The sequence below is a fragment of the Octodon degus genome, unplaced genomic scaffold, assembly GCF_000260255.1.
Source record: "Octodon degus isolate 3935 unplaced genomic scaffold, OctDeg1.0 scaffold00087, whole genome shotgun sequence".
NCBI classification, from domain to species: Eukaryota; Metazoa; Chordata; class Mammalia; order Rodentia; family Octodontidae; genus Octodon; species Octodon degus.
Window position 1 is genome coordinate 3,252,623 of NW_004524663.1, and position 12,377 is coordinate 3,264,999.

The 12,377-nt window shown below is 41.7% G+C and overlaps 1 protein-coding gene across 2 annotated transcripts in view; it reads right to left on the reverse strand.

Annotated features, from left to right (window-relative positions):
* The window catches only part of Mamdc2 (MAM domain containing 2), a 195,338-nt gene that overhangs the window by 78,370 nt on the left and 104,591 nt on the right, over positions 1-12,377 (reverse strand). For both annotated transcript variants that reach the window (XM_004637164.2, XM_023721949.1), the window contains exons 8-9: positions 7,062-7,205; positions 2,783-3,048 (exon numbers count right to left, since the gene is read on the reverse strand). In XM_004637164.2, the coding sequence (XP_004637221.1) occupies positions 2,783-3,048; positions 7,062-7,205 (410 nt within the window). The remainder of the gene's footprint in view (positions 1-2,782; positions 3,049-7,061; positions 7,206-12,377) is intronic.

The window sequence follows — 12,377 nt, forward strand, 5'->3', positions numbered from 1 at the left end:
TGAACTCCTAGGAGATGCAGAGAGACCTGGAATAATGGATCACAAAGAAACTTCAACGATGCTGCAAAAGTCAGATAGCATTTATAGAAAGAAAGATTCTTTGAGAACTTATGTTAAATTGTCTAGGAAATGAACTTAAAGAGCACAAGCCTAGGTTATGAGTAGGAAGTTGGAACCAGAAATACCAATTTGCTGACTTGTTCTGCCCAGGTAGTCAAGCAGTTTATTTTAGTTTAGTGGGGTGATCACAGCGTGACGGGCTTAATCAGAGGATACCTGCAGCAACACTACTTATTTCGGTAGCATCAAGTAACAAGTGGTGACTATGAGATTTTAATAAGACTTGTATGGTTCTACTTTGATATTATAAATGGATTCAACTCTTTTAGAAATTAGTAAGTCAGGAAGCCTGCCACAACATTCTGCTTTCGACAGAGAACTTTGGAGAGTTTTTCAGAGTTCTGACGAATTCTCGTAAAAGCTTAATCATGTCCTCATAGATATCTCAATGGGTTGTAAGTAACAAGGCAACATTATAATGGTACCAATGTACAAAATTTCTTGAGCAGGAAGTTCTAAATGGACACATTTATGATTCTGTCCAGATAGTTGGCTGTAACTAAGAGAAGTCCAAATTGTGAATTTTTGTGAAAAATATTCTCCAGCTCTCCCAACTTTAGAGCTTTTTCTGAGGATCTTGAAGTTTGGGTAATTCCTAGACAATACTGTGATCAATGATTCTTCTGTCATTCAGTAACATTGAGCTACCATTGCATGAGTGACCTGTTTTGCAGAAAGGATTTTTCTTATTTTTCTCTGGGTCCCTTTCTGTCACCAAGAAGACTAATTTAATATCTAGGTTGTAGTTGACAGAATTATGTCTGTGTATGTGCAAAGCTTTCTTAATTTTATGAGTTAGTAAGTCTGAGAGATTGCTGCTTTCTTTTGCATTCATCTTGCAACAAAGATGTTTTTGTATTCTTGTTGCTATGCTATCAGCTGTGGATAGTTCCCTTAACTAAGTTGGACCAGGGTTGGCACCATATTTTAGTGATCACTCTATAGTGATCATCCTTTGCTCAACTAGGGGCCTTGGTTGTTTACCTTGAAGGCTTACTGTGAAACCAAGCTTAGAGATTTCATCCTTTTCAATCCTAGCATTTTCACCGGTATGTGTGTGTGCATGTGTGTGCACGCACTTGTGTGCGCGTGCTTGTGTGCATATGTGTATGCTTGTATAAGGAGGAGAGGGTGCAAGAGAAAGAAAATTTTCATATACTGCCATCTAGGATCATTGTCATAGAATCTTAAGAGAGAATAATTAAATCCCCCAAGTAGTCATGATTCAGAGATACAGAAAATAGTAAACAACTAAAAAATTGACTTGCACATGGCTTGGGTAGTCTATGGAAAAGGACATTAGGGCCAGTGAGAATGCTCAGCGGACTAAGTGCCTGCTTACGCAAGCACAGGGACCAGGGTTCGAACCCCAGCACCATATGCTGCAGTGGCCCACACCTGGGCACACTGAGCTGGCCCCCGAGTCCGGGTGTGGTGGTACATGACTGTAATCCCAGCACTGGGGAGGCTGAAAACAGGAGGACAGGAGGATCAATATGAGTTTGAGCTACATAGTGAGACCTTGTACTAAATACATAAAAAAAAAAAAAAGAAAAGAAAAGGACATCATCAGTATGGGTCTGATCGGTTCCTCAACCTGAAATTTAACCTGCCTTTTCATAGAATAAATTTGCAGTTTTCCTGACTCCTATCACTGACAAAGAATTTTCAGGATGTGTCAGTTACAGGCATGGGAAGGTTTTATTAGGCAGAGATTAAGGTGCACTCAAGAGTGGAGTGAGGGGGGCCAGAGAAATGAGATACATTACAGGTTGGAATTGGGAGCAATTACGTTTCATTGGTGGGATCTGCGGAATTTGATAATATACAGTCTTGCTCTTGGTCTGGTGGGTGAGGGAGAATGGCCCACCCATGTCAAAATAATCCATGTGTTCTGGTTGGCAGCCTAATTTACATGAGAAAGGGGCTCTGTGGCAGAAACCAGGGATCTTGGGTTGGTGGGTGGGGAAGGCTGGTCCTCCCACAGTTGGGATCACTTTTATGTTTTAGGTGGTGGCCTAATTTACAGATGAAAAGGTAATCTCTTCATAGGTGAAAGAGAACCATTTGCGAGTGAAAAAGGAATTGAACCCAATTGCAGATGAAAGGGAAATGTCCAGGCTTACTGTATTCTAGGAAGAGAAAAATAAGGAACTAAATAACCTGGGCTTATGTCCTGAAGCTGCAATTTGTATTTTTATTTATTATTGTTCTTATTATTTCTTTTAATGTATTTGGGTGTTTCAGGGTCTCACTATACAGCTCGGACTCATAGTGATCCTCCTGATTTCAGCCTCCCTAGCACTGGGAATACAGGCATAGGCCACTGTACCCATATTCCAGCTGACTCAGTTGACCCTGGGGGCGGGGCTGGAGCAGTATGTGGTGCTGGGGATTGAACCGTGGTCCCTGTACTTCCCTAAGCTTGCCTAAGCAGGCGCTTTAGTCTGCTGAGCTATCTCACCAGCCCCAACTTGTATTTTTAAAATTATGATTTTCCTTGTCTCCTTTTTGACTACTTTTTATTCTTCTATCCTACCTCAGATCTATCAACTTGAACAGCAGGAAAATAACCCATCTCTGCTGACAGTAGCTAAACAGAGCTTTACTAACACAGTCCAACAAGTGAAAAGGGATGAAAAATACATGGAGTCTACTGTACCTTGATAGGCATGGGCTTCTTAAAGGTGATTTCAGCTTGCATCCACACACCCCTAGGAGACTCTGGCACAGACCAGATCTTCTCTTGAACCACATGGTTTTCTTCAAATATATAGACTGCTAGGGTGTCACTCATTTTCAAAAATCCATAGATGGCATAATAAAAACGTAGGCAATACTGCAAATTTCCTGGAAGGGAAGGACCATAGAGCCTCCCAATGTAGCCAGGCTGAGACGTAAGCTTTGTGTTGGCCAGCAAGTAATAGCCTGCAAACAAAACAAAACGGTTAGTGCAACAGCAACGCAACATGAGTTATCCTAGCGAGGCGGGAGATTAGGGCATGGCAGGCTGGTTGGGGAAGTAGGCGTGACCAGTAGTTACAAAGTTCTAGGACACAGCACGAAACAGTTCCCAAAGTCCCACCTGTGGAATTCTCTTGAGAACTGGCAGCAGTTTTTGACAGGGTGACCTAGATCTCAAGGGTGGGAGATGCAAAGACAGCTGCCGTGAGCTCTCTGCTACTGCGCTCTTCCACTGTAGTCCACTTTCATGCTGGAGAATATACTCCTTTTCCTACTTTTTCTTGACCCAAACTCACTATGCAGTGCATGTTTCTTGGCCTTCTCTAATAAATGTAAAACCTGGCTAACGTTTGTACTTGTTTAGGCCAGTTCTTTGATCAGGACGGAAAGAACCTATAAACCACCTCTAGGACACTTGAGCAACCAAAACCCAGTAACACCAGTTATCAAATGGGCAATTTAGTTAAAGTAGTGGAATTTGCCAGCAGTGACTTTAAAAGAGAGGACATAATGTAATTTCTGTGGCTTCAGTCATGGAACACATCTATGAGACTCTATTGCAAATAAAAGCCTCCTGAAATCCTTCGATTTCCTACTATTTTAAATCTTCCCAGATTCTGGTTGAGTTAAAAGAAATAAAGATAGGTAAAAAGGAGACAAGGAAAATTATAATTTTGAAAATGAAAACTGAAGCTTCAGGAAGCAAGCTCAGTCTGACTTTTTTTTTTTCTCCCCAAGCACAATATACCTGGGCAATCTCCTGTCGCTCATCCTCCGCCTTGATTGCTCACACTCTACCAGCTAAATGCAGCTGCCCTCAGAGAAACCTTCCCTGAGTCCCCAGTGTAAATCTGGTTCTTCCCTCTCTGTCCACAAGAGTTCACTCTGTTTCTTTCATGGCACTAAGGGGATCAAAAGATGTCACCCCAGGGCCGGTGAGATAGCTCAGTGGACTCAGCGCCGGCTTAGGTAAGCACAGGGACCAATGTTAGATCCCTGGCACCACATGCTGCTCTGGCCCTGCCCCCAGGCATGTTGAGTTGGCCACCGAGACTGCGTGTGTGTTGCATGCCTGCAATCCCAGCTTTGGGGAGGCTAAAAGCAGGGGGATCACTACAAGTCTGAGCTGTGTAGTGAGACCCTGTACCAAATACATAAAAAATCAACCAAACCAAAACGTGTCACCCCAAAATATGCTGCTTTGGCCTGTTGATTACTTTGTGCTGATGAGATTTGAGAATAAAACAGAGGCAGGAAGGACTCTCTGGACTTTCACTTCCTACCTAAAAGTAGGTCGTCAAACTTGTCATACTCCAGGAGCTCTCTCTGTTCTGGGAAGGTGAGAATGTTTGCATTGCTAGTGAGTAGGAAGCGATGCCAAGGCAGGTATGTGCAAACCAACCTAGTAAGGCAACCCTTAACGTTCATTCATTTCCTCCATGTATTCCTGGGTTACTTCTCCATCGTTTACTACTCCTTGAAGCTTGAACCCTTTTCCTCTCCTGTGCCTACTCCATGACTTTGTCATTCTTTGTTGAAGATGTTGTATAAGCTCTCATGCCTCTATATTTCTATAGGTCTTCATTTTTTAAAGAAGGCTTTTATGTGCAAGTAAAAATATTAAATAAAATGTGTTTTCTCCCATCAATCCATTTTATGTTAGTCCAATGTTTGGTTTCAATCACAGAAACTGAAATAGTAGGGGAAAGTTTTCCTTCATGACAGCATTTGCTACAACTTAGGGTATAATAAAAAAAAAAAATGAATGCTACTTTTTTCTTTTTTTTGGTGGAACTGGGGATTGAACTTAGGCCCTTGTGCTTGCCAGGGAAGCACTTATTCTACTGAGCCATCTTCCCGGCCCAATGCTACTTTTTTCTAAAACAATTTTGATATGGTAAAAGATACATGGTCATGAGACACTCTAAAAACACTCACTTTCAACATACTTATCACATTTTGCCACGTTCTAAAATGTTTATCTTTCATGGTTCTTTCTACTTTGAGGATAAGCCAGGAATCCAGTGAATAAAGTGGATGAGGACACACTACTTTGACAGAAGTTGCTATAATTGCTTTGATCTATTCAGGCATCTAGGCAGCTGTAGAGAGCCCATGCCGCGAATCGCGGCTTCAGAACCAAAACTCCTAGGGACCATTGGGTGAGGCCTGCTGCAGCCCTTGAAGCCTGCGCTAGATTACCCCTCCCACCGAGTGTGCCAAGATGGCGCTCATTTCCTGCTTCCGCAGTCGCTATACACCCGCCTATAATGATGTAAGATACCTTCCCTGAGATTGTAACCAATGGCGCTGTAACATGTATCAACCCTCGATTGGACAGTGTGAGGATATAAAAGAAACGCTCCGCGACGCGGAGGGTCAGAGACAGGAAGAGGGACGGAGAGAGGAACTGTGCTCTCTCGGGGCGCATTTAAAGCCTTTCCGCCGCACAAATCGTGTTGAGTGCTTTCCTGCTGGACCGGAGGGCGCCCGACAGGCAGCCATGACAATGACACTGAAGACCCTTGTAAAAGAAGACTTCCAACAGCTGCTTCAGAAGGTGGTTAGAGTGACTGGGGAGATGGCTTAGTGGTCTAAGTGCCTGCCTAGCAAACAAAAGGACCTGGGTTCGATCTTTGGTACTGCATATTTTGCTGGCCTTGGAACCCCGTGCACACTGTGCGAGCCAATGAGACCCAGTGTGTTGGCACGTGCTTGTAATCCTAGCACTGGGGAGGCTAGGCAAGGAGGATCACTACAATCCTGGCTGGGTAGCAAAACCCTGTACCAAATAAATAAATCTTTAAAAAATAATTTAAAAAAAGAAAGTGGTTAGAATGAAGGACAAGTGTGCTTGAAGTCAAGGGGAGTAGTCTGAGGAAAGTTAATGGCCACCTGTCTTTGACTATAACAGATTTTTAAATTAAGAATTCACTGTATTTTTTTGGCACACTCCATATTCTGGGTTGTGTATACGTTTCTCTGATGTTTCTCTTGCCCATGGGAGTGACTGTCAACTTGTGAAGGTGGGATTTGTATCTGACTATTGTTTCCTCCGGATTGGCCAGGTTAGAGTAGTTTGGTAGGGCCTATAGTTTTTCAACTTCAGCCATCTTTAAGAAAAGACCATAAAATTACAGGGACTAAGGTGACAAGGATTCCTTCCAAGGCCTTTCTCAGGGCCTTCGCAAGTCAGAAGTCTTGGAATGTAATCTTTCTCCATTTCCAGGTAAATTCACTTCAGTGCTCAGAATATAAAAACTTGATCAAGAAATAAATAAAACCCTAAGCCCTCTGAGACAGCTCTTCCCACCAGTCTCCCCCCCATGAGACCCCTGTGATGAGACCCACAGAGGATGTCATTAAAGTAATAGTCACCTGTATGTACACATGGCTCGAACTTTGGATTCTAAGAGCTCCTAGAGACACCGCATTGTGCCACTCAATATTTTTCAATAGTGTTTTTTCTCCCCATATTATACTTTTTATTGTAGCCAAAGACATATAAGAAGTACCAATTTAACTGTTTTGAAGTGTACACTTCCGTGTTATTTACTACATTTGTAGTGCTCAACAGCCATCACTACTATTCAGTTCCAGGACATTTTTATAATTTCAGAAGGAAATGCTGTATCCATTAGACAGTCATCCTCCATTAGCAGCAACAAATCTGCCTCCTATCTCCATGGATTTTTCTGTTCTAGAGATTTCATTTAAGTGGGAAGTAATGGTTTTTCAGAAGTATTTCATCTAAAGTGAAGAGTAAAGTCATTCCCAGAGGTTAATTACCTGGCAAATACTTTTTTAGCATACCAGTTTGAACTAGAGTTTTTAAACAAGGTCGAACAGGGTTACTGACGACCTCTGCTTCTTGCAGCTGCCTTTTCCTTTGGTGAAGTCCTCGTAAGAATGGCCAGTGGTCTACGGATGCACGGACACCACCCCCAGATGTCCTGCAGGGACACACTTTTGCCTACCAAAGCCTGTCGTGTGGTCTCCTGTCCGATATATGTTTGGTTTTACTTTCACACGGGTCCAACCTGCACCTTCTTTATCTTGGTAGAAGTTGCAGAAGTCTTCCTCAAAATTGCAGCTTGCTTTCACGGCATTAAAAGGGAGATCTGAGCAAAAGAAAACCAAAGTTAGAGTCAAACCCAAGGATCCCAAAAGACTAACAGTGCAACATTAACTGATTACATGCATAGTTACCCTTGTGCCAGGGGAGGTGGAGGAAGGAAATGACAGCAAAGGATTGTTCTTGGAATGGCAAGCTGACAGGTTAGCAGCAAATCAGTGCTGCCACCCCAAGAAAATTGTTCTTTTTCTCTCTAAAGGGAGGGGAGAGGATCTCCATAAAAATAAGTTAATACCAGACTCCAAAAGAAATTTCCTTTCAGGATGTAGAGACTGCAATCATTCATTCACAAGTCTTCATAATTCAGAGTCCACTCATAGAAAATTTAAAAGGAAATAAGAGAAAAAGAAAGGATTGTTACGAGTCTCAATCTCTCTCTTAGACATACATTTTGGAAATAGTATATTTTCCAGAAGCTATGTTCCTTTGTTGATCAATCTCTGTAGCAGAAGGAGTAGTTTAAAGGCTGATTCGCTCGGAGAAAATCAGTCCTCCGCATAAACCATACAGTTCAAAACCCACAGCACATCTAAGATCTATTCTGGGGCTGCTTTTACTTTGGCTTGTTTGAATGCTAGCATGATTTACCTCAGCCTATAAACATCACCTGGATGGAATGAAATGTAAGAGATTGGTGCACTTTTGAGAATAACTTTAGTCTTATTGATAAATGAGTTGTAAGCCTCCCTGTTTCAATTGCCTTCTGGGTCCAGAGTGGACATGATGGTGACAGTTTGGGCATAGTCAGTGTAGCTGAGCATGATTATGGTCTGTAGGCTGGCAGATGGGTTAGACCATTGTGCTAGGGGCAGGAAGAATCAGTACTGTTTTGTGTAAGTGAGGAATCATTTTTAGAGAAATTTTTGAATTTTAGGAGGGGGTGACGCAGGGAGCTGTTTAGGGACAAAGACTCCCTATGATCTCCATTCATCATTTTTCAAAGAAAGAAAACATTTCAGTGGGTTGAAGAATTGATCCAGATCCAAGGGGTAGGGAGAAGCATGGCAGCCTAATACTATGAAGGATCCAAGATTCAAGCTTTCCCTGAGGGACACAGAGATAAAAGAGTATTGTTGGAGTAACTGGAAAAATTGGTGTATGACTTTAGGTTAGTTGATAGCACCAAATTTTCTGAGCTTTGTAATTATCTTATGGTTATATTGGAGAGTGTGTTTTAGAAAATACACAGTGAAATATTTAGGGGTAAAAAGGCACAAAGTTTGCAGCCTTCACTTTTTTTTTGGGAAATTAACAATGGTCATTGTATTGCATATTATTGTCTTTGAAGTAGTTGTTTAGACTAAAAGATACAGGCATGTAAAGTTTATCAAAACAATGTAAGCATTAACTGTTCCTTAAAAAAAATGGCAAAATGTTAACAATTTGTATATCTGGCTGAAACATGGGATTTCTGTATATCAGTCTTACAAATTTTGTCTGAGTTTGAAATGAAACAAAAATAGTTTCTGAAAAACAAAAAACAAACAAACAAACAAAAAATAACTAACTACACCTTACAGAAAAGGAATGGGGAGAAAATTTCCCTCTATCACTGGAACCTGATGGTGTCTCAGGTCTTATGCCCTAGGAACACACTCAGAGAGCCAGAGATGAAGAAAAGAAATTAATAGAACTCTCCATCTCTCCATGGACATGCGCATGCCCTGCTCTGCTTGCTTCTGTCAGCACTAGGGTGCACTGTAGGCCCTGAAGACAAAATCTGTGAAAAATGAACGTGGTGTCTACCAATGGGGGGTCTTTCAGATTTCAAAGGGAGCTTTGAAGCCACCTCATAATGACAGTCTCTGGCATTAGTGAACCTTTTGCTACCTGATAGTGAAAAAATGGATAAAAATCTAGTGGAAACCAACAGAGGCCCCTCTAGTTCAGGAACTGCTGGGGTCATCCCAAGCCCCAAGCACAAAGCAATGGCCAGCCAGCAAAACTATTCATCAGAAAGAAATCTAAAAGCAGCAACCGTGGGTGGCCGCAAGGGAATCTTATTTATTAGGTGGGAAAGGGAGGAGGTCGTGCTAAAATTTGAATGTTCGTGGCAGTTTAATTAATTAATTAATTATTTTTTTTGGGGGGGGGCACTGGAGATTGAACCTAGGGCCGTGCACTTGCTAGACAATGCTAAGTACACCCCCAGGCATTTTTTAAAAATTTAAGACAGAGCCTGGCCAAGTTGCAGGCTGATATTGAACTTGGCAATTCTCTTGCTTTAGCCTCCCCACTTCACTCCCATGCCCTGCTCATCAGTTTCATGTGTAACTACCATAACGTCAGTGCAGCCAATAGGTGAATCTATGCATGCACGGGTGCATCAAGAAAATGGAACATCCCTCAGTGCTAAAGAGAAATCAGCTTTCAAGCCAAGAAAAATAAAACTTAAATGCGTACTACTAAGTGAAGAAAGTCAACATGAGCAGGTTAGATACTCTAAGGATCCACGATATGGCATTCTGGGAAAGGCAAAACTATGGAAGATGTAAAAAAAAAATCTGAGGTTACCACGGGCAGCTAGGGATATTCTATATAACACTGTAACAGAGACACACGTCCTCATACATTTGTCTAAACTAGAATGCACAACACCTAGAGTAGACCCCCAATATGAACAGTGACATGTGTATGGGGAAGGGCAAATGAGCGATCTATGCACCTACTGCTCAGTTTTGCTGCAATCTTATGAGTTCACTAAAAAATAAAGTCTATTAAAAAACAAAGCAAAACAAAACGATAGAAAGGATCACTTTTCTCCAGAGTGATGGATGCACTGAGCCATACACACAAAAAAATTCCTGATGATGTGATTTTATTCTTTTGCTGAATACCTACTCCTAGGAGTGGATTTGTCTGTGGTCTGATAAAAAGGAAATCTCAAAAGTGTGACTCAAAGACTAACTCTGTTCCACTTAGCATGCTGTTTTTACCCTGGGACAGTATCTGAGTGCCGAGGATGGGGCCAGAGGGCCTGGTGGTAATCCCACACAGGAAGCTGTCTGGGGATCTGGCAGAGAGGAAGCCTTTGCTTCAAGCTTGATTCAGAAGTGCAGGTTGAGTAGTGATCACAGATGGAGCTGCTAGGGAGTGCTAATAACACATTCAAAGGAATAGGAAGGAATCAGAGAGAGATGGAAGCCCTTGAGCTTCAGTTGATGATCATGGGGAGGGGGAGAGAAAAAGAAAAAGGAAGTTATAAAGCCATTTGAAGCAAATCACCACAAAGCATCACCATGTAAATTTTAGTTAATTATTTGCTTTCTGGCATCTGAACTTCTTGTAAATGAGAGGCTTTGAAGATAATCTAATTAGCTAGAGTGTGCTGCAGCTTCAGAAGAATGATCAGGAGTGTTTCTCATCGTTTCCTCTGCTCCACAGAGTTCATGGAGACAGACTCAGCATCGGTCCTCAGATCTAAAAGGCTCATCTGCTCCTGCAGTGCTAGAAGAGAGACACTGGGGGCAGGGTACTCTGAAGGGTGCTAAACTTGCAGTGTAGTTTTATTTCAGGGGGTACAGCTCAAAGCCCTTTTGGGAAAGAATGATGACACAAGAGGCTGGGCCACTGTGTGGGCTGTGAAGATCTTGGAGGGCATGTGAGACACAGAAAACTGGCAACTTCGAGTATAACCTAGACTTCTGAATTGGATCTGAGTTTGCAACTAATAAGCGGTCTGGGCAGCATGTTGTTGGTGAATGGCCAACCTTGTGGTTCTTTGAGAGGATTATCCCTGCATGGCAGGGTACTCCCAGCCTGCATGTGGGATAGACTCAAGCCCAGAGAGCTGTCAGTTTGGGATTGGGCAGTAAAGACAAGATTTCTAAACATGGACAGGAATGCCTATTAGATACCCAAGGATTTCTAGACCATAAGAGGGCTTAACTCTATAGTCTAGACTGTAGGCCAACATGGTGATGGCGAGGGAGATTGTGGTTGGAAAGGCTTGGGAAAGGAGTTGTTATAACTTAAGTGGGGTGACTTCACTGTCTTTTGAAAGTGGGGGATTACTTAGAGTTTACTTGGGAGAAGCCACAGTAAAAAGCCTGGTTTTTAACACCTGTGACTGTGATGGCTCTAAGATGGTAAATATAAGATGGTTCATGGGTTGAAATAATTCTTATCTCAGCCTACTAAGGAGATGGACAAAGAAAACTGAGGATCCAGCTGGGCAAGCAGACACAACAAGCTAGGAACTAGCCAAGATAAAGAAAAATTATGGCACCTGTCATGAAACATAAGGGCATAATCTATTTGTGAAATGCAAGATAAAACTATGAGAGTCAAGGGTTAAGCCCACAGAGATCAGTGCACGTATCTGGTAACAGAAAAGAGGAGCTGTCTAAAAATAATGATTGAGAGGTTATTCAATCACTGTTAATGTCACTGGAATATTAATGGGTGGGATTAGGGAAAAAGCACATTTTAGAGTAGAACAATTTTTGTTTCTGTGTCAAGTTTCTACGTCAAATTTAGATACTCTTTTAATCTTTGATATAAATCATTTAAAAATACTTAAGTTCAGGGCTTTGTGTGTAGGTAAGTGGTAGAGAACTTGGTTAGTATGTGCAAGGTCCTGGAATTAACCTCTAGCACTGGGGGGAGGAGGGGAAGGAAAAAGATAAAAATATGTAAATCTAGTAAATTCTTTCTGATTTTGGGATAATACTTTAGGTCTAGTACAAAATATTATCTTTCTTAGACTCTTCCTAATAGAACACATAGGTCTGAAGCCTTATTAGAGTCCAACTAAACCGTAAGTGAAAGTCCGATCAAAAAGGTCAAATTCAAAAATTTATTTCCTGTGCTCTGTGGGATGAGGGCTCATTAATAAGATGGGGTGACCACAGGGCCTCCCTCAGCCCTCTAAGGAAACAAATTCACTGAATATTAGGATCAATTATGCTTACATGTGCCACATTATTATATCGTCATCCTTCTTTCTGTAATGAGTCAACTCACGTTTTAGATTATAAATGTAAATCTTGTGCTTTCTGTTGTAAATGTATACTCACCACTGTTCTAAGTTGTTTAGTAACTAGCGCCTGCTTCTTGCTCTTTGCTAAGATAAAATTCCTGTAACCCTCACCAATTCCTGTTACCAAAGTTAGCTTACAGAGATGACTTCAAAAGGAAATTAGATGGGCTTTAACTT